The 23,797-nt window shown below is 38.9% G+C and overlaps 1 protein-coding gene across 3 annotated transcripts in view; it reads right to left on the minus strand.

Moving 5' to 3' along the window:
• The window catches only part of VPS50 (VPS50 subunit of EARP/GARPII complex), a 140,293-nt gene that overhangs the window by 7,807 nt on the left and 108,689 nt on the right, over positions 1–23,797 (minus strand). For all 3 annotated transcript variants that reach the window (XM_086397881.1, XM_086397880.1, XM_086397882.1), the window contains 5 exons: positions 13,725–13,846; positions 10,933–11,013; positions 5,154–5,302; positions 3,809–3,905; positions 2,222–2,380 (listed from right to left, as the gene is read on the minus strand). In XM_086397881.1, coding sequence (XP_086254007.1) covers positions 2,222–2,380; positions 3,809–3,905; positions 5,154–5,302; positions 10,933–11,013; positions 13,725–13,846 — 608 coding nt within the window. The remainder of the gene's footprint in view (positions 1–2,221; positions 2,381–3,808; positions 3,906–5,153; positions 5,303–10,932; positions 11,014–13,724; positions 13,847–23,797) is intronic.

Below are 23,797 nucleotides of genomic sequence, written 5' to 3' on the forward strand. Positions count from 1 at the left end.
ACTTTTGAAAATCAAAGTAAATAATAATTGCTCTTCCTCTTTTTTCATTTCATGAATCTAGCAGAACCAGTAGTATTTGCTACCAGATTTATGCTTCACTACAGTAAAAGCTGCTTTAGATTTTAAAAGTCTCAATACATTTTATTAATATTTTAAAGATAAATTTATATGCTTATTGTGTAAAATGCCATTCTACTCATTGCTAAATACAATCTTCAAGAATGCTTATTGTTAAATGAATAATAAAATTATTTCATTTTACTTATGATCCATTTGGGACAACAAATGCAGACTGCTTTTACCTAAAGGTTTGGACTTGGGAAAGTAACAAAAAGAACAAAATTCAACATAAAAGTTCCCTTAAGAGAGAAAGTCTTAAGCTGCTGAAACTTGAGTTCAGGTTAATAATCTGAGTAACACTGGCTCTTTCTTATAATATTTCTTGAAATTAAGACTAACTGAAGCAAGCAGGCAATGGCACCCCACTCCAGTACTCTTGCCTGGAAAATCCCATGGATGGAGGAGCCTGGTGGGCTGCAGTCCATGGGGTCTCAAAGAGTCAGACATGACTGAGCGACTTCCCTTTCACTTTTCACTAGAAGCAGCAGCCTCTTTCTACTTTTCTGCCCTCTATTCACTGAGGGCAGAAGTCTCTTTTTTCTTGCATCTCCTTAAGTACTGTAATTGTTGTTTAGTGCTAAGTTGTGTCCAACTCTTTGCAAGCCAATGGACTATAGCCCACCAGGCTCCTCTGTAAATAGGATTCTCCAGGTAAGAATCCTGGAGTGGGTTGCCAATTTCCTCCTCCAGGGGATCTTCCCACCCAGGGAACCCAAGTCTCCTGCATTGACAGGTGGATTCTTTACTGCTAAGCCACCTTAAGGAAGCCCAAGTACTATAATTAGCAGGTCATAAAAAACAGAATCAACTTTCCAAAAATAGAACTGTTCAAAAAAGTGTGATTATAAATGACATGTATCTTTTATATTCCAAATTAAAATTCCCAGCTGAAGTCTCCCGGGTGCTTGAGAAATCAAAGTCCTTCCAGGGTGGCAACTATCAAGCATGTGCAGATCTCGTGCTAACACCTGGACACTTTTAACTGATCTTGGCTCCCTTAGTTCCTTGACTCTGAGGACAGTCTCAAAGTCCTCAACCCAGCCCTCCAGAACGGTCCTAGACGCACTGGGAGTTGGCACCCCAGATGAATCCGGCTGCTATCTCTGGTTTGATCTCTGGGTTTGTTGACTGGTTCTCAAATATTCTAGGCTATTATTTACATCTTAGATGAAGCAGGTAAGAATGTTTGTGTAAATGATATAAATAGGGAGCCAGGAAGGGCCAACTTTTCTTTTCACTGACAAATATGAAAAGCAACACTTTTCTGAAAGCTGTTTTCATTTTCTCAGTTGCTCTTTCCTCACCTCAGACATGCTCATGGTTCACTGTCTCACTTTCTTCAGGCCTCTCATTACCACTGTGAGTCCTTCTTTGACCACAAGGAAATATATGGTATTCCTCCCCCAACCCACACTCTGCCACTCTCTATCCCTCTTCTGCTGGTTATTCTTTCACAAGACTAGTCACCACCTGACACATTATGTATCTCTTTACTGTTGTCCCTGCTCTAGCATATAAATACCCTGATGGCACATTAAGCTCCTTAATTCACAACTAACTATATTGCTAGCAGCTAGATCAGTGTTCGACACATGTCAGACGATTTATAAATATCTGTTGATACATAAATGAAAAAACAAAACTACACTTCTTTTCAGAAAACTTATAACTTTAAGTCATTAAACACAACAGTGTTTGCATGACACATAGCAAAATTAACGTGATTTCTGGGGAAAACCAACTAGAATAGCCAGGAGTATAACCTCTCGCCAATGAATATAAATACAACTATAGAAAGGTCTTCTTGTCACTCCAGCCATGGCTATTGAGATCATGCAACATGAAAGGCAGCCAAGACACATATCAAACTCTAACTCAAAATGGGAAACTTGTGAGCAAAGACAAAATCTACGAAGTATTCTTGGGTCTAAAAGAACACAAAATTTGGAAGGAAATCCAAATCCAACTCAGGAGCTTTAGCATCACAAGAATGCTCGAATATGGTAAAAACCATAATCTCACGACTTCAGAGTGACTGCAATTACAGGAATAGTTCCATACTATAAGCATCTTTAACAAAGGTGTTTCCCAGAATACTTGCCTTTAACAGCGTATCTACATATATGTTGTGCTGTGACATAATTTCTTTTACATCCCATTTCACATTAGCCATCAGCAGCAGCATCTGTTCATAATCAATGGCTTTACCAGCTACAATCCAGTAAATTGGTTTGCGTAGTTCACTGGCCGTTGAGACCGTCTGAAATAAATTTCACAGAAAACCAAACTTTTTCTCAAAGTATCAAATTTATAAAAACTATTTTGCCCCCATTTCTAGTACACATCGTATCTGAAAATAAAACACTACATTTGGAGATATAAATTATGAAAATACTTTTAACTTGTGGGCAAAGATCTTACTCAAAATATAATTTTGAGACATTCAATATGCTTCAGTCCACTGAAAATACAACAGTAAAACTACAGATTTTCATGGCAAATATTTTTCAAATTCTTTTGCTTTTCTCCATTTCCATTCCCATTCCCACACTGCAACTCAAGATCCGATCATCTCTCACCTGAAGTAGTCCAAAACTCTTCAAGCTGGTCTCCTGTCTCTAGGTTTGCCATCTAAAGTCCATTCCTCACACCACTCCCAAAGCTCTCTTTCCAAAACACACACCTCACTGTGCTACTCATCTCCTCTTTCAAATACTCCAGCAGCTTCTCAGTACCCTTGGAACAAAGTCCAACTCCCAGCTGGGAGCGCTGGATGTCACGTAACTTCAGCTTACTCACTTCAGCCATCTTTCTCATCACCATCCCTTTTCCCTTGTCTAAGAATCTGAATCTGCCTCAGCTCCACCATGCCTCCCTCTCACCTGCGGGTCTTCATATAGGCCACTGCCTCAGTCGAAATATACCCCTTATGGGTGATTTGTGTTGTGGTATGGCAGAAACCAATGCAACACTGTAAAGCAATTATGCTCCAATATAAAAAAAAAAGAATTGTAAAATTTTTAAAAATAAAGATTAAATTATATAAACCTACAATGAAAGTATATCAAAAACACAGATTAAAAAATATATATATACTCCTGATTCTTTCTCTTCGGTCCAGTTTAAACATCACTTCCTCAAGACAGCACTTCTCTGCCAATTATACCCGCCCCAACTCTAGTCAAGGTTAAATACCCAGCCACTGTTTCTTTACCAGAACTATATACTTTATTGTAATAGGTTTTTTCCCTTTATTTTTAATTGAAGGATAATTATAATATTGTGTTGGTTTCTGCCATACATCTGCAAATATCAGCCACAGGTATACATATGTCCCCTCCCTATTGATTCTCCCTCCCACCTCCCACCCCCATCCATCTAGGGGGGGTCACAGAGCCCTGGTTTGAGTTCCCTGAGTCATATAGCAAATTCCCACTGGCTATCTATTTTCCATATGTTAGTGTGTAATACAGTTTTAACTGGCTCTCTCACGAGACTAAAAGTTATATGAGGAGTTCAGTAAGTATCTAGTTAATACAGGAATTCATGAATGAATAAACAAATACTCTAATCCAGCTTTCCTGAAGTTGAGACACTGATCGTTAGCAAAAAATAAAAAAATAAAATAAACAACATGTGACAGTCTTATCTTGCTCACAGTTGAAAGGATATACCAGACATGTCTGACCTGAGAATAAAACTGCTGAAGAAAGGGTTTTTTGACTGCAGGCATCACAGCATCCAGATGAGGCTGAAGGAACTCAAACTGTTCAGCCAAGAATACCCTAAAGGGAATGAATAACACACCATGTAAACAAAACACAGGATTTAGAGCCTGTCAATATTTCTGTGTAACTAATCTTTAAGATCTCTGACCAAAAGTTTAACAAAATTATTTTCCATTTTAAAGAACGACCATGCATGGCCACTTGACACACTCATTTACAATTCACACAAAAATTAATGCTGAGTTATCTCTGAACGTGAGCTGATGTGAAAGAAGCGTGACTTCAAGGGAGCTAAGCTGGTTACTACAAGGTATACAGTTATGCTGCTTTGCATGTAAGATAAGCGCACTCACAATGGAAAAGACAGAAAAAAGAATACAATGGTACTTTTTGAAAGGATTTCTTTCAAAGGTCCCATGTAAATTACACACAACCCATGAATTCACAGATTTAATGCCTGGTGCTTTTCAAAAATAACCCAAACATTCATAACATGAAATAAATTGGAACTTGGCTAAAGTATACACATGAACTTCAGGGCAGGAGGCTGATGTGCATGAATGGAAGTCACTCAGCCGGAAGACTGCTGGCAGTCATTCTGCTTTTCCTTACCTTTTGTTACATACACAGAAACTCAGTATTCTGTCTGACTGTGTGATCAGTTGCTCAGTCATGCCCACATGTTAAGGAAGAAGTTATACGCTTTAATTTTACTAAAGAACTTGGTGATTTACAAGGTCAAGGATCGACTACATTTAATACTAAACTGAGTGTAGCTACAGTTTCTCTAGAGTCATAATTCAATGGAAAAATATAAAGAACTATACTATAAAACGAGCTTCCCTGGTGGCTCAGCACAAAGAATCCACCTGCCAAAGCATGAGACACAGGTTCGATCACTGGGTTAGGAAGATCCCCTGGAGAAGGAAATGGCAATCCACTCCAGCATTCTTGCCTGGAGAGTCCCCTGGCCAGAGGAGCCTGGTGGGCTACAGTCCATGCGGTCACAAAGAGTCCGGACACGACTTAGCGACTGAACGACAGTAGCAGCATACTCTAACTTGTTTCTCTGAAGTCTCACTTAAAGCAAGGATCATACTGCCAAAGAACAAACCTTACAAGATTTCCCGTCTTCCATTTATACACCTAAAAATCAACCATGCCATTTTAAAAATCAACTGGCACTCTATCTTAGGACATGTTTCTCAGAAATACTGAGTATTTTAAGTAATATAGACTACGATGCTTACTTTTATCATCTTTCTTGAATATTTAATGGCAAAGCAACTGTTTTTAATAACTTACAAGGATTCTGTGGCGACCACTCTTTCTGCCAACCCATACAGTGTGTCCCCAGAGGTCAAAACCACTAGGTGACTCAGATGAGGGCTCGGCACCTTCTCCTTCCTCTCTTCTGCTGCTGTGAGCGTGGCAGCCGAATCAGCCGAAACCTCCTGAAAAGACAGCACACGCACACAGCCTGGAACAGCAACTCTAACAGCAACAGACCACACGACGTTACAAACCTGGGACTACAATTAAAATGCTCTCAGGCATATGTTAATTACACTTGATTTCAGTTCTTCCCCCCTCCTTTATAGTTCCTAACTACTAGAACTTTCCTTTTTATACTAAAGGAAAATGACCCAGCTCCATATACTATTTTTCTAAACGTGGTCAAACAAGAAATCCTTATGAAGGGACAAATATTTCATAGAGACAATAGTGAGAAGTCTTTTAAGAACTTGTAAATGTTGGAAAAGAGACTGCCCCACCAGGATCAAGCTGTTAAAATCCAAAAAACCTGTGGTGTGATCAACCCTTTCACATCGAAGTTTTAACCAAGGTAACCTTGGTGTATTCACAAGACGGTAGGACTAAAATGTAGTTCTGAATTGAAATAGAATCAATTGTATTATATATGTCTACACATAGACTACTGATCTGCAGGAAGATAGCAGATGGAAATAAAAGAAACGGATGTCCAAAGAGACGAGTGGGCTGAGCCTTAAAAGATCCTTGAAGAAAATTACAGCACAAAAATTGAATATAAACAAAGCTAGAAGTGTACAAAATGTAAATCTAGATTACTTTTTAAATCAATTTTATAATCACAAATCTCTTAACATTTGCCTTATGGAAAAAAAGGAGACATCAAATGCTGATGTTACTCTGGGAGCGTAACAGGTTTGTAAATTTAGCAAAATGGAAATAATACATTATAAAACCTTTCAAGTTAGAAAATGGTTTTATTCTTTAGTTTTTTTTTATAGCCTGTCTTCCAGTAAAGGTACTGTCACTCTTCAATCTATAATTACTCAATTAGCATTTAAAAGTTATTTTGTGAACAACTGTGTTTTCTCTCAGGACGATCAGGATAAGGGAACCATGCAAGTTAATCAGTGTCATGGCTCCATTATTTATTTCCTTCTACTAAAAAGGAACAAAAATCACCCCACTACTGTCAAAAAAAACAAAAAATCACAAAATTTCATACTGTTTCATACCAACTGGTTGCCTAGACTATTATATTTAATAATTTAATTCTGGTGGCTATTTAATCACCACCTACCTGAGTGTCCAAGTAAAAAGCCTTAGAATCACTCTTGACCCCTCTTCCTTCTCACCTCCATCATGCCTAAACAGACAACTCTCTTGCCTGTTTCTTCCTCATGTCATTACTTCATCAGGACCAGGGCCCCACAACATTCCTGACCGGACCCATTCTAAAAGTCCCCTAGTAGTCCCTCTAGCTTCTCCTGTTTCTACTCCACTCTCCACACTGGTTTACTTTTCAATAATACCTAGGTGATTTTTCTAAAATGGACATGTGATCACACCAGTCTGTAACTTAAAAATCTCAACTGACAATCCCTTCCTCATGGAGAAAAAGCCTAAATTTTGTTGCCACGACATCACTCCTTTACCACCTTGCCAGTCTCGTTTCCAGATGATCTCTGCACCCCTAAGATCTGGTCACACTGGACTGCTTGTTACACCCGCCTTACTGACGCTCTTGTCTTAGAGCTCTTTTCTCCTTGTCTTCCTAGCTCTTACTTCACTTTTTAAGTGTGAACTCATATTCACCTCCTTCCTGTAAATTTCTCACTCTCCCAAGAAATGTACTTGTGTTACCATCATCTACATGCATGCCCGTAGGTGGTGTACAGCACAGTCTGTCAGTGGCTGTTCTCCCTTACAGCGTTGAGTTCCCGAGGCAGGGACCAATTTCGCCCTCTCTGTACCTTAAGTTCGTGGCATGCCTCTTGGCATAAGCAGACCCTCCTCAGTTTCACTGATGGAGAGGATGGTAAGAACCTTCTCTTACTCTATTATTCTCTTTCAAGCCCATTCATTCCCACTAGGCGTTTGTCTGCTTCACTGCACGAAGAAGGAGTTAGCCAAGTACCCACTGGCCTCCTTAGGGCCAAGTCCAAGAGTCAACTCTGAATATCCATCTCTGAATATTCCTCCTGACCTTTGAACCCAGCAGTGCTCCAGTTTTTATTCCTGACACTTCTCTTACTGACATTCTACTCCCTACACAATTTCATCCAGTCTCACAGAGTTAAATGCCATCCACATGCCAACAGCTCAAAATTTAAGCCCTGACTGGTCTCTCATCTTTAGCGGATTTAACATATCTGAAACTGAACTCCCGATGTCCTCCTAAAACATGCAGCTCCTTGAGACTTAGCCACCCACTAATGGCACAGGCTCCCGAAGTCAGCTGCCATCCTTGACTCCTCTCAGCGTCACACTCCTCTTGTAATCCATCAACAAATCTTGATGGGTCTACCTTCAAAACAGACCCATCTGGGGAAATATGCTCAAGAAGAGCAAGAAAGTCACCAAAATGTCAACATGACGTAGGCAAATGGTATGTGCGTACTGCGCACTTAAACGGAAAAGCTTCTAAACAGGACCCATGTTTCAGCTCATACCAGGAGAGTAAGGAAAGGACATACAGCCTTTTGAAGACTTTAAGAAATGAAACCGTCATCTTTATTCTCACAGTGAAAGTTACATTTATAGCTTTTTCTGCCACTAATGTACTAACGCAAAGAAAATTCATATTTATGGACTTTTCTGGATCAATTTAGAATACTTTTCTCATCAAAGATCCAAAGTTGGCCAAAGGTCTTAAAGCAAACAATTGAGCATCACCAGGTAGATAACTAAAAATTCACATTTCTGATACCACCAACACCTACACCAGCCCTCTTTCCTACTTGTTCACTATTACACCATCTTTTTTTAGACTTTTATTTGATGTGTCTAACAAATTTTCTTAGTTTACAGTGAATTTACATGATAAGCAGTTTCAGGTGGCATTTTAAAGAACATGATGATGTGATTCTGCCTTTTACAGCTTGAAGACAAGCAAAACTTAAAAATATATATATGGAGAAAATTACCCAAAAAGTGCTTATTAAAGTTTTAAGGAACACACAGGAGAAATATGAGGAAAAAATACTATTTCCATTCAGTGGTTTCAGATTGATTAGGCTATAATTTGTTTTAATAGACAATATATCGAATAGCAAGAAACCAATTAATGTTCTCTGCCATTGTAGATACAAATTAATGAAGATGATTTATATACCAGCTTATGGAAACCTGAGATCAAGGTCTAGTAAACGACAAATATATTTTTTAAAATAATAAAACAATGCTTGTCAGTATGAATAACAATTTAACATGTAAATCATTGGAAACTAATGGAAATTTTCAGAAAAACTTCTGGTGTACTGCTATAGAGTCTTATCCATCAGAGGAGTCAGGACTCTGGAGAGACTCTGTCAAAGTCAGTGAAGGGGAACGCCAGCCTGCACAAGCTTCTGGTCCAAGGTGCAGTCTTTGATTTAAGAGATGGGAAGAATAAGGTCTTAAAAAAAGTTATGTTTAGGGACCTCCCCAGTGGTTGAGAATCCGCCTGCCAATGCAGGGGACACGGGTTTGATCCCTGGTCTGGGAAGATTCCACATTCCACAACTACGGAAGCCCGTGAGCCTAGAGCCTGTGCTCTGCGATAAGAGAAGCCACCGCAATGAGAAGCCCGCACACCACAGCGAAGAGCAGCCCCGCTGGGCCGCAAGCAGAGAAGCCCGTGCACAGCAATAAAGACCCAGAGTGCAGCCAAAAACAAACAAATAAATATCTTTAAAAGACAAGGTACCAAAGGAAAAATCTATTTATTAGGGAGGGGTTTGTCTCTGGTTTAACAAAAAAATGCATTCATAAAATTGACTATTACACCAATTTAGGAAAAAACGTCTCCAGTGCATCAAGAACTGGTCTGACAGGTGCTACAGATACACTGTTACCAGTAGATGGGTGACCGCTTGTCTTAAAGAACAGCTAGTCTGGCCACTGTTTACTGGACCAGGCTATTTCATTACACGCTGTACGACAGCATTAAATCCACACCTCAAGGGTCAGGTCTGGAACTGTGGCTTGACAATCATAAGCTAGTAACTAGCAGAGCTACCAGAGAACCACCAGCGTGAATGACTCTAGTGGTATATCTTGGCCCATCTATCATCAGGCATTCAGCCAAAGACACGAAATAATTCAGCTGTAGGCTAAGATTTGGAAAACAAGATCTTCAGGTCAAGGTTATACTCAGTGTCAAACAAGGAGAAGCAAAATCGAAACGGATAAATGCCAATGGGGCTGAAAGTCAACGATGGATTTTACACAAAACCAAAAAAAAAGAAATTGATGACTGTGTCAAACAAGCTTTGACTCTGCAAATGAAGACCAGGATTAAGTGGACAACAAGACCAAGATAACAAGCCAGGTTAATCCAGGTGACACCAAACTCAAGGATTCAAGTTTATTCATTTACTTTATATACATATATTGAAGAGATGCTGTGTACAAAAGTAAGTGCTATGAACATGAATGTGTATTTTAAAAATAAGTGCTGGGCAAAAAGATCTCCAAATGTAAAGGGGAGTGGATGAGACAGATACAGGTTATTTCCTCTGCATAAACAGTGCTCACACGAAATATCCACACACAGCTCTCTCACTTTATTCATATCTCTGTCTGAAGAGCACTGTCCCATCACCCTGCTTCATTTTCTTCTCGGCACTTATCAGGACCTGCCACTCTTACATATTTATCTGTCTCGCTGCCCCAGTAAAATGCAAGTTTCAAGAAGATGAGAATTACCTCTGTGTACTGATGACCTTTCCACTATTATAGTAATGCATGATATATAATAATTATTCCAAATAAGTACTGCTTAAAAGAATGAATGATTACAAAAACTTCAATAAGAAGTATACTCATAATATAGAGCTTATGCAAAAGTGATTGCTTATTTGGGTAAGTGAAGGAATAAAGATGAAAATTCATGGATGCAGAGAAAAGCACTGAAGAACACACGTCTCTGCCTACAGTGACCAAGCATAAGAAAAAAATTTTTTTCTTATATTAAATGCTTGTCTTGGCTTAAATACTATACAGCATCAGTCCCAGTTTTGCTAACACAGCATTTTAAAACATGCATTTATTTCATCACATGACAGTTAAGAATCAAGACTCCCTACTATGTAGCCAATTAAACCCAAATGTCTCAAATGTTAAAGACATTTACAAAGTGGTCCTTAAACAATCTTTGCAACACAACTCTCTGTCATAAACAGATGCCCCATCACAAAAACCTGTCAGTTTGGGCTGGGCTTGCTCCCACCACCAGGCCCTTGCTCAGCCTCAGAACCTTAATGTGAATACCATTCCTTCTCCTTTTCCTCACTGACCCCATGCCTGCTCTTCAAAGTCGAGCATCCTCCTCTAGTCATTCTCAGACATTAATTCTGAAGATAAACCTTTGTTCTCTTTGAACCTGCACTGCACACAGAACCAGTATCATATTCTTTGGGGTATACTAGCTTTCTCTCTCCATCTGGCTATAAGAAACCTCCATCTCACTTCCTACAGGCAATTAGTGGACTAGGAACAATTAGTGGACTAGGAATTAACATATGTATAGAAATACATTTACATGTAGTTGATTAGATGCCAATTTCTATCTTAAATAACCCAAAAGAATGGATTCCAATTGATTACTTACCAGATCAATGAGGCTTTCTTGTATCCTGTTTAGAGTTGTTCTTAGTCTACTACTACTAAGACCTAGTCCTGTTGATTCCAACTGAAAAAGACGACGAAAAGCACGTTAAATCACTTTGGAGAGAACCCTGCAAATGTTTTAACTTCAAAGTAGTGAAAAGTATGTGTTGAGTTTTTACTCAAATTCTTAGCATTCAGAGGGTTTCCAAACACCAAATTACCAAAATATTAGGGAAAGAAGTCAAATCTTCACCCTCAAGGGAACAAGAGAGCTATTGACACATGTGTCACACTAACATCAATCAATCTAATGAATTTATCAGGAGAGAATTCACCAGAATTTCTTTCCCACAGATTACTACTTTCAACTGCAAAGCCTAAAGATTTTCATATACTTAAAGAACCCAAGGATGGGAAAGGTCACACTGACACAGAAAAAACAAAAACAGAGATGACACATATTTTCAGTATCAAGAATGAGAGTATGGAAAACACTACAGATTCTTCAACATTAAAAGGATAATAAGAGAATTTTATGAATAATTTTATGCCAATAAATTTACCAAACCAGATAAAATGGACAAATTCCTTGACAAACTCATAAAAATTGACCTTAGAAGAAACAGAATATTTAGAAGTAATTGTTAAATTTAATAAAAACCTTCAAAAAGTACTAGCCCTACATAGACTCTCAGAAAATACAAAAAAGAATGTTTCCCAATTGTTTAATGAGACTAATATTACACTGATTTCTAAGCCAAAGATATCACAGAAAACCTAACTACAGACTCATAAACTTTATGGGCAGAATTTTTTTTTTTTTTCTTAAGAAAATATTGAGGAAAGAGAAGGGGATGACAGAGGATGAGATGGATGGGTGGCATCGGCAACTCAATGGACATGAGTCTGAGCAAATTCCAGAACACAGTGAAGGACAGGGAAGCCTGGCATGCTACAGCTCATGAAATTGCAAAGAGCTGGACACAACTTAACAAACAACAACAACAAGAAAATATTACCAAATTCCTTCATGACCAAGTGGCATTTGTCTTGGGAATATAAGACTGGTTTAATAGCCTAAAATACGACTTTGAAATTAACCAACATAATTCATCATATTAATACATTTCTTTAGGGGAAAAAGTTATGATTGCTTAGATTCAGAAACTTTATCCTTTCATGATAACACGAATTTATCCTTTCATGACTGAATTTACCCTTTCATAATCACAATCCAGAAAACCAGTAACAGAAGAGAATTTTGTCAACATTGATCATAGGACTCTATAAAATAGCTGGCATCATAATCAATGGTGAAAGGCTCAACACTTTCTATCCTGGAGAGATGAGGGAGGAGGGAACAGGACGTCAGCTCGCACCACTTTTATTTCACGTTGTGCTGGAGGTCAAGTTTTTGTAATTTTTCTCCAGCATACAGATATATATGCTGTATGAGGCCTACAGAATAAAAAATATAAGGCAAACAGACTGGAAAAGAAGAGGTAAAGCTGAGTATCAGACACTTCCCTTTAAGCACTGATTTAACTCCACTCCACGAATTTTGGTATGTTGTGTTTCCATTATCATTCACTTTGAAATAGTTTCTAATTTCTCTAGTGGTTTCTTATTTAACCCAATCTTTATTTAGATGTGTGTTAATTTTGAAATATTTCAGTTTTCCCATTTTGTTATTTCTTTCTAATTTAATTATATTGACATCAGAAAATATATCCTATATGATTTCTATGGTTTTTAAACTCATTAGAACATGTTTCATGGCCCAGAAATATGGTCTATCCTGACAAATGTTCAAGCCGGAACAGAACTGTTTTAACCAATATGAGAGTCACAAGTCACATGTGACTAATTTAAATATAAACCAGCTAAAATCAAGTACAATGAAAAATCAGTACCCAATCATACCAGTCACATTTAAGTACTCAAAAGACACTGTGGCTTGTGGTTACCATATTGGGCAGTACAAATATAGAACATTTCCATGATTGCAGATCCTATATTAAAAGATCCTGTCTTTGATATACTTGTGATCACGGTGAAAATATGAGTATTTTGTATGATGAATATAGTCATCCATTAAAACTCACAAGTTTTTGAAAAGGTATAAAATATTGTATGTGAAAAATTAGTATTAGGATATGTTCATAAAATCCAATGCTATGCTTTTATAAAAAAAAAAAAATCTGTCAAAAACCTAGGAATTCCCAAATATCAGATCAGTTACCTGCTTAATACTGTGCTGTTCTCCTTAGGAGTAGAAAAAAATAAAATTCAACAAGATCTTTGTAAGCACATAAAGGAGGTACAAGAAATATTAATTCTATGGCAGGCAGATGGTTCAGTTCAAAGATTTTCATATTATTTTTAAAAATATTTGCCATTATCTTCTGAAGGTACAGTGCCTGCTATGGTTGTTAGCCAGTATTTAAAATGTTTCATTTATTGTAATAAATATACACCAAGACAGATTTAAACAAAGCAACCTGCACATTTTCACTGCCAAAATACATCAAAGTTAGACAGAGATGCTGCACTTTTTCTGCCAAAAATGTGAATAACATACAATATGTCTATTATATCAAAGCTTAAAACTAATATATTTTACACAAGGCAACTGGGCACACAAAAAGCTAGTTATCAATAATTCTGTTGCATTTTGGATGGATAATTTTCAAAATAATGTTATTTGTGTATTTTATACAGAGAGAATGAACTTTACATTTACAAAAACAAATTTTAAAAGAAACAGACTCCTCCCCCAAAAGACTGACTTACTGAATCATTCCGACCAAAAAAGGTATATATTGCATACAAGTAATAATCAAAGAGCTGAGACATGAAATGGATAACATCGAAAGCAATTGGCTTAAGAATGTTCATCATCTGCATATATTTACCTGAAAAGAAAAAAAAAAAAAACAAATAGCACAAAATTAAAATCTGTTAGTCTCCAATTAAGAAACCATAAAAATACTTTACCAAAATACTTTTAATGAAATATTACATTCCTTAGTCATATCGGCCATGCCTCAAGTACTCAACATTTATTTGTAGCTCATTTATTTCTAGTTAATGACTACTATACTGGACAGTGCTGATATAGAAGAGTTATACCATCTTGGAAAGTACTACAGGATGGCACTGATTAAAAAAGGAAAAAAAAATACCTATATAAACTTCTCATGTCATTATATTTTACTGTTTGCCTTACATTTATGGAACTCCTGAACTCTTCTACAATGACACTGTATACAAAGCCAACATAGCTCCTCATCTCTTGGAGATTCCATTTAAAACAATTTCTTCAAAAATGTTTAGGTGTAATAAGACAAAAGACAATGTATTCTGAGAAAAAGTGGGGTTCTTTTCATAAGCATATTATACACATGTAGCAAAAGTAAAAAACAAACAAACAAGAAGAAAATGTGGAAGACACTCCCCGTTCCCCTGGATCCTAGCCCTGTGAAATCTGCCATCGGAGGCCAAGAACATTTCTTTATCACCACATCAGAGCTCAACAGTCTCAAAGTGCCAAGAACACGTCCTCCTCATTCCTTCCTTTGGGAGATGCCAGTGTTCCTTTCTTTTTCCTCTACACGTATGATACAGTTACATAAAAACATTTAAAACCTCAAATTTCTGCATTTATAAACTTGTTCATGTGTTTGAAAGGTGCATGGGAGATGGGCTGAATCAAATAACACCCAATAATGAGTACTGAATTGTGTTTTTTAAAGGAAATAACAGGGAAAGAAGCAGATCTATAAAAAATGCTTTTCTGCAGAAGTTGTTAAAACAGGCTATTTGCTTTATTTCCAAATGAGCATTCAGGAGCCATCTCTACTTTATGGAACTGCTATGCATTTTAAACCGGTACTATTGAGGACACCAGAATTCAAGAGAAAACATATTAACTGCAGCAGAAAAAAAATGACAAATTTACTCTAATGGAAATATCTACATCATTTCTTTATTATCTAAGAACTCAGTGTATCTGTCTTAATTTACACAAGAAATGAGTTTAAATAATGGGACGGTCAGAAAGACAAGCACACACACATATCAGAGTAAAAAAAAAACCCATCAATTTAGATTCTATTCTTACTCCTGTTTACAAGTCTTTTGTTTCAGAATTATTTTTTGTAATAATTTCACATAATCGAGATTTTTTTAAATCTCAATTGAAAAATATTTTGAAAATACACTCATAGAACATTCTGGATCACTATGAAGACATTTCATCGACTGCAAACACATCACTATTTAAACTGCAACTATTTACCCATTAAATAATGTGATACTGTAAAGAAAAAAAAAATGAAAAAGTAGATAATATTACTTTAGTCTGTAAAAGAACATTTCTAGAAGGTGAATAGTAGACAACATCTGGATTGACACATATCCAGAATACAAAGCTCCTCTCCATTCCTAATAAGATTAACCATTCTTCATATAAGTCATCTTAAGAAAGGATATAAAAATGAATTAATAGGTAAAAGCTATTTTAAATATGCATTCAGAAAAAAAAAAAAAAAACAGATGATCCCAACCAGTCTGAAAAAAAAGGAAACATAATCATTCAGTACATTCAACAAACACTTTTTGAAAGCTGACTATGTTCACGGTCTTGTGTTAAGACACAAGGAACTACACAGAGTCCCTGCTCTCTCACAGAGCCCCTCCATGACTTCACAGGGCCAGACACGGAAGGCAGTCACTGAGAAGCAGGCTGCCAGTATACTAACACAGAGAAGAGTATGAAATCTGTCTTTCCAGTTCTACAGGGTCGAGTAGGGCTTTAGAGGCCTGAGGGAATGTATGCACTCCCTCAGTATTATTGAACTAAAAAAGAATTTTACAATCATTTAAATTCCTATAAAGAGAAGTGGCTGAGAAAGTAAAGGCAGGTACGTATGCTCACCAGAAAATGATAAATCTCAAAACATTCCTAGACCAGGGGTTGGCAAACCTTTCCAGTAGAGGACCAAAGACTAGATAGCTTAGGCTTTGTATGTCATTCAGTCTCTGGGGCAGATACTCAGCTCTGCTAGTCTTGGTTTCAACTATTCAACTCTCCCCTCACAGCACACAAGCAGCCATGGATGACATGTAAACAAATGAGCATGGGTGTATTCCAATAAAACTTTATTTACAAAAACAGGTAGTCAGACTGATTTGGCCTGCAGGCTACAGTTTCCCAATCCCTGTCTGTACTAGGTGACAGAGAGTAGATGGGAGCAAGACGATGGACAAAGAGAACCACAAAGGATGTGGAAGCTGTCTGGTAAGACGTGACTGCTTAGAAGCAACAGGTACTGCAAAGGAACAGGAACAAGACATGGGGCTGAGAAAGGATGGATGGACTGAAGGTCTACATATGGAACAAAGTACCTGTCCACACGCCCTAGTTACTGTTCCTCATCAGCAGTTACAGTACTGTAGCCTCCCCTACCCTTATCTGTGGTTTCAGTTACCCACAGTCAACCTCACTCCTAGAACAGTAAATAGAAAATTCTGGGAATAAACAAGTCATAACTTTTAAGTCGAGTGTTGCTCTGAGCAGCATGCTGAAACCTCACGCTGTCTGGCACCATCCCTTTGACCAGCACATCCTGCCTGCTAGTCACTTAGTAGCCATCTCAGTTATCAGATCAGCTGTTGTGGTATCTCTGTGCCTGTGTTTAAGGAATTCTGATTTTACTTTAAAATGGCCCCCAAATGCAAGAGAAGTGATGCTGGCAATTCGGATCTGCCAAAGAGAAGCTGTACAGTACCTCCTTTGAGTGAAAAGGTGGACGTTCACAACTTAATAATGAAAGAAAAAAAAATCATATGCTGAGGATGCTAAGATCTGTGGTAAGATTGAATCTTCTGTGAAACCATGAAGAAGGAAAAAGAAATTTGTGCTAGTTTTCGTTGTCACACCTTGGACTGCAAAAGTTTCAACCAAAGCAATAAGTGCTTAGCTAAGATGGTAAAGGCACTGAATCTGTACAGTAAGGTACTGTGTGAGAAAGACTACACTTATATAACGTTTATTATAGCATATGTTATAATTTTTCTATTTTATTATTCGTATGGCTTGTTAATCTTTTCCTGTGCCTAGCCTAATTTATAAACTTTTTACCACAGGTATGTGTACAGAAGAAAAAACATCATCTATGTAGGGTTTGCCATGACCTATGGTTTTAGGCATCTACTGGGGATCTTTGAACATATCTCAACACATAAGGGGGGACTACTATATAGGCTGCCAGAACTTCCCAGACAAAAGCGAAATAAAGCCCCCTAGGAGTTCTTTCTAAAAGAAGTAAAGAATAAACAACACACCCCCACCCCCAACACTGGCAAATTCACTTAACTGAACAAACTTAAAAAAATAAAAGAAAAGCTAAGGTTTCTAGTGTGGCTATTGGCACTACAGATTAAAATCTTTCTCATTCTGGGAATCTGGAGATCTGTCCCCATAATGTAAAGTGAGTGAGTGAGTGAATGAAGTTGCTCAGTTGTGTCCGACTCTTTACGACTCTGTGGACTGTAGCCCACCAGGCTCCTCTGTCCATGGGATTCTCCAGGCAAGAATACTGGAGTGGGTTGCCATCTACCCAGACCTGCCCTACTCTATACAAAGTTCCCAGTTAGAATACCTACTAAGGAGAAAGAGCCAGCTCCTACACAGTTCTAATTACTCAGCAGAGGACACCCACAATGGCTATCCAGGCCTTCTATTTTAGGGATAAATAACTGAAAGTCACCAGGCTCATGAGGAAAATTCAGAATGACAGTAAAAAGAAAAGCTGATGCTAGAGAAAAGAAAACAACTGAAGCTAAAGAAGAGGAAATACAGTAATTATGTAAAGCCATATAATAGGCAAACATGGCAGGAAGAAAAAGAGTATAGAAGGGTTCTTAAGTATTTAAAGTTACTAAAAATGTGATTTTTTTTTAAATTAAAGAAATGGGAAAAGGAAGTCTACCAGAAGGTATAGCAAAAAGACAAGAATACAGAAAAATATTGATATTAGAGAAATATGAGAGACGTAAAGGGCGAACTTAAGGGACTGAACACTTGAGTGAGGGGAAATCCAAGAAAAAGAGATTAAAGAAAATGGGGAGGCAGAAATCAAAGAAACAGTCACAGCTGAGAAACACATGAACCATTAGACTGAAAGGGCAACAAACTACCCAACACGCTTAATGAAAAAGAACTCACAGAGACACCAGAGAGGATTCTGAAACATCAGGAGGAAAAACCATAAAAGCTTTCAGACAGAAGAAATTCACCTGCAATAAAATGAATAATAGAACACCAGACATTTCAACTTTCTAAGGAAAAGTAATTCTCAGTTGACAATTCTATACACAACTAAACTGTCATTCCATGAAGAGCAGAATAAAGACATATTTAGACTGACAAGGATTCAAAACATGTACTTCTTAGTACCTTTTTCTGAGAAATTACAATTAGTAGAAAGACAATCAGAAACAAACCAAGAAATTGCCTCCATACTATTGAGAGGGAGCAGTAGGTGGGTGGGAGACATTTGCTTTTTACCACAGGTTCTTCTTTACTAATTAATGTGTTACTGTGAAGGCTTCCCCGGTGGCTCAGTGGTAAAGAACCTGCCTGCAGTGCAGGAGATGCGGGTTTGATCCCTGGGTTGGGAAGATCCCCTGGAGGAAGGCATGGCAGCCCACTCCAGTACTCTTGCCTGGAGAATCCCATGGACAGAGCAGCTTGGCGGGCTACCGTCCACGGGGTCACAAAGAGTCGGACACGACTGAGCATGCATGTACACACGCCCGTGTTACCGTGAGAGGAGCCACCTTGATAAAAATACAGAAGCACGGTTCCGAAGTTAGTCAGCTGAGCTGAGAAAATGTGGTCTGTAGTTCAGATACACGGCACCCTCTCTTCCTCTCCAGAGTTCGCAACAGAAGCGCAGAGGCAGCATGCTTTAGGAACACAGAGGAAAGTCACCTAATAGGTAGCCCAGATAACCAAGAAAGATGTCTCCCAAATAACAAACTTCATGAAGTTCCTACTCCTGCCTCCAACCTCTACTATCACCGTGTTGACCTCTGTCCAGGAACTGACACTCCTGACATCCTCTACTAGGGCTATGAAGCATGGAGTCAAGAGCTTACCGGCTCTAGGATCAGACAACCTGTGTGACATATAAGGCATGTTATTTATCACCAGGCTTCAATTGACTGTATATTAAAAAGGTACTCTGAAGAACTCATGAGAAAATGCTTGTCAAATGTTTACATAGCGTATAATAAGAGAGCAAAATGTCTTAGCTACCTCTGCTAAATAAAATAAATATACTCATGAGGAAGGCAAAATGGGAGACATATATATATTTAGGGTATTACATGAAGAGAATCTAACCTAATCTGGAGATGAGGAAAAGCTTCACACGGGAAGCACTGTTTAAACTCTCTCACCCTTTGCAGCAACACGGATGGGTCTAGAGATGATCATTCTAAGTCAAGTCAGACAAAGACAAAAACCACATGATATCACTTATATGTGGAATCTAAAAAACGATACAAACGAACTAATTTACAAAACAGACTCACAGACATAGAAAACAAACTTATTGTTACCAAAGGGTAAGAGAGAATAAATTGGGAATTTGGGTTTAATGGAAACACACTATTATATATAAAATAAACAACAAGGACCCACTGTACAGCACTGGGAACTATATTCGATATCTTGTAACAGTCTATAAAATGGAAAACAATCTGAAAAAGAAATATATACATATATATGTATGTGCATATGTGCATATATGTGCTATATATACGTATATGAAACTGAATCATTTCCTATACATCTGAAACACTGTAAATCAACTATACTTAAATTTTTTTAAAAAGCAAAAAAACAAAAACCCTCTCACCTTAAATCTAGACCCTGAGTCCTGTATACTCAAGGGAAGGAGGCACACAGAGGGGCTGGAGAAGAAACCAAGCAGAAGAGTGGACAAGGACTACAATCCAGAGGAACAAGACTGGGCCTGCCTTACGAGCTCATCGTAGGGAATGCAGAGAGAGGAGTGTGAGGACCACAGGGAAGGGGACCTGGGGGATTTAGTCAGTGAGACACAGCCCCTGTGCAGAGAAGTGAATTTGAGGTAAAAAGAAAAAGAAATGCTGACAGTGTGTGTGTGTGTGTTAAAAAATTAAAGAGTTCTCAGTGTAAAATTTATTGAGTAGCTACAGAAGCAAAAAGCATTTGGCTGGGTGCTCTATATGCTGCAAAGATGGCAAACTTTCTTCTTCTTGTATAGGAGCTAACAATCTGATGGGGCAAAAGCAAGAACAGGATCTGAGCTGGAAGGATGTTTGTTCTCCTTAGAACAGTGCACTGAGTTGAGAGATCCTCAATGGGTATAAATAGCACATATAGGCCAACTGGAAATGCTACAAATGAGAAAGGTGAATTGGAGGTCAGGGCTTTGTTTCTACCTTGGGGTATTTTAATTTTTAACCATTTTCACACATTACTTTTTCAATTTAAAACACTCTGTGATAAAATGAAAATATCAATGTCCCACCTATAAGAATATACCAGTGAAAAGAGATTTTTTCCCTCTGAAGTCTGTGTTTCCTCCGTCATATACTCTGCCACAGTCTGACTAAACGTCCCTTGTGTATGTATCCCGGTAATGTTAAATCCTGTGCATGGGTTGGTGTGTATTCTTTCCAGCTGCTAAGGTAATAATTTTGTTGTAAGGTCTGCAGGTTTTATAAGCATAGGTTTTGGCACCCTATCCTCTGCCCCTCAGACTTAACCATAGCTGCTCACATGAGAGTTGCCTCCAATAGAGAAAATGGTGGATAACAAAGCTACTTCAGTGATGAGATAAACACCTTAAAATTTCTCTGCCTGTCTGCAAGAAATTCTCAGCCTGACAGGATTTTCTCTTTTCACAAGCAAGCATTCTGGTTGGTCCCCTGTACTTGTGAAGGACTCCAAGCCTTTCCAATAGATTTAGGCACCACCCGCATGTGTGTGTGTGTAGGACTGGGGAGCCCCGTTACACTCTTTTTGTCTAATCTCTCCTAAATATCTGCCAAATAAACACTACTTAAAAAGGACACTTTGTATACGCCTTTAATGTTCTCAAATGTGCTTCCCAACCACTGAGAATGAGTTCCTTCATCTTCCCAGGCACCAAAAATTAATCTAGCTTATTTACACAACTGTACTGGCTTTGTAAGAAGAGACATTAGCTTTGCCAGTATTACCTTCAAGTATTTCTATGCAATAACAACAGGGGATGGAGTACTGTTATTTACTAGTCGGAGACCCCTCAGTGAGTGGTTCCCTTAAAGTTCTACTTTATGCTGCTGCTGCTGCTGCTAAGTCGCTTCAGTTGTGTCCGACTCTGTGCGACCCCATAGACAGCAGCCCACCAGGCTTCCCCATCCCTGGGATTCTCCAGGCAAGAACAGTGGAGTGGGTTGCCATTTCCTCCTCCAATGCATGAAAGTGAAAAGTCAAAGTGAAGTCGCTCAGTTGTGTCCAACTCCTAGCGACCCCATGGACTGCCATGGGATTTTCCAGGCAAGAGTATCAGAGTGGGGTACCATTGCCTTCTCCGTCTACTTTATGAATATGTACAAAATGAAGATATAGACGCCCCAGGCAGAGAGAAAGTGGTAGGCATGAGTCTACTGAGGAATAGCGGCAGCACCTAATCCCAGCCCTAAATGAAAAGACATGAGAGTCAGATGGTCATCCTATGCACTGTGCCCTAATGACAACTCTAGTAAAAGATCCAATGGGAAGAAGACTGAAATTACGATGGTCAGATTCCCTGAATAAGTCCTATTCAGGACTGCTTGGGTTTAACACACCTGCTATACTAAAGAGCCACAGAATGAAGTTTTTCTGTTTCTATAAAGCCACTGTTCAAAAACAATGTCCACTGTGTTGGTCAGTGATCCTTATGGAAGAATTTGTTGTTATTGTCTTCTGAATTTAGTTCCAGCAGCACACTTCTATCATTATCATATCCCTTTCTTAGAATAATGAGAAAAACAGAATGTGTTGTTCCTTCTGATTTGTCTGCATTCCAGGTGGTGCTAGTGGTAAAGAACCTGCCTGCCAATGCAGGAGATGTAAGAGACTCAAGCTCAATCCCTGGGTGAGGAAGATCCCCTGGAAGAAGGCCTGGCAACCCACTCCAGTATTCTTGCCTGGAGAATCCCATGGACCGAGGAGCCTGGTGGGGTCCATAGGGTCGCAGAATCGGACATGACTGAAGCGACTTAACATGAACACAGTTGAATAAAACATGATTTTCCCCTCCTCAATTTTGTTGTGGCTTCCTATTTGCTTTGACTGAATATATGTCTTTTAGGGTAGAAGGCAACAATGATGACCGCTAGTCCTTTGTGAACTAGGTAAGGAGATAACTTACCTTAAATGTGGTTAAGTTACCATTTAATGTGGTTGACTGTATTATTTTCCCCAACTATCTGTTCTTTCCCACCTCCACTCCCTGGAAGAGGATTATGCATCCTTGTCCACCGCCCTGGACTGGCAGTTCCTTCCTGCGACAGAAGTTCACTTCTCTACCACGGGTCAAGCCTGACTTGCTACGACCAGTGACATGTTACAGGAAGTCAAGGCAGCACATCAGAGTGGCAGCTTTAAGAGTCATAATATGGCTCAGCTCTTGTTCTCCCCATATCCCAGATCAGTGCTACTTTTTCAGCCTGCATCGCAGAATGAAGACACACATGGGGCAGAACTAAGAGGCTCAGGAGTCAATATGCATCGTGATAAATCATAAGGCCACTGATGTTTTAGGGTGTTTTGTTACTTCCACATAACTGAGCACAAACTGACTTCATTCAACTACATCTCAAGCAGTGGTCCAGACACTGTAATCTACAGTGAGTACAGAGGACTGATAAGGATGACAAGGACTTTGGAATATCCAACAATGAGGACCATATAAGGGAACTAAGCACTGCTACTGCTGCTATTGCTAAGTCACGTCAGTCATGTCTGACTCTGTGCAACCCCAAAGATGGCAGCCCAACAGGCTCCCCCATCCCTGGGATTCTCAGGGAAGAACACTGGAGTGGGCTGCCATTTCCTTCTCCAATGCAGGAAAGTGAAAAGTGAAAGGGAAGTCGCTCAGTCATGTCCGACTCTTCCCAACCCCATGGACTGCAGCCTACCAGGCTCCTCTACCCATGGGATTTTCCAGGCAAGAGTACTGGAGTGGGGTGCCATCGCCTTCTCCAAGGAACTAAGCACACTGACTCTGAAGAATGGACTGGGGAAAGGGAAGCAAAAGGAAAGGAAGGACACTATAGCTACCACCACATATCAGAAAAGTGACCACATGGGAAAAAAGGAGAAAAAAAGTATAGACTTAAACTCTTTTTTCTTTTAAGGGCATATCTAAGACCAAGAGGTAGAATTAGACAGTTACTTTGGTTTACTATGAAGGAGAGATTTCTACCAATTATATCAGTCTAAGACCAGAATGAGGAGTCTTGCAAACTAATAATGGTTTCAGCAATAGCAAGACATGAAACAGAGACTACTAGATGGCCAACATATATTAGATGCAGTAGAGAAAGAAATCCTCATTTTATGGGAAATTATACAAGATCCCATGGACGGAGGAGCCTGGTAGGCTGCAGTCCATGGGATCGCTGAGTCGGACACGACTGAGCGACTTCACTTTCACTTTTCACTTTCATGCATTGGAGAAGGAAATGGCAACCCACTCCAGTGTTCTTGCCTGGAGAATCCCAGGGACAGAGGAGCCTGGTGGGCTTGCCGTCTATGGGGTCGCACAGAGTCTGAC

The sequence above is a fragment of the Bos grunniens genome, chromosome 4, assembly GCF_055505025.1.
Source record: "Bos grunniens cultivar Pamir isolate PY7600 chromosome 4, Bosgru_T2T1.0, whole genome shotgun sequence".
Lineage (NCBI taxonomy): Eukaryota > Metazoa > Chordata > Mammalia > Artiodactyla > Bovidae > Bos > Bos grunniens.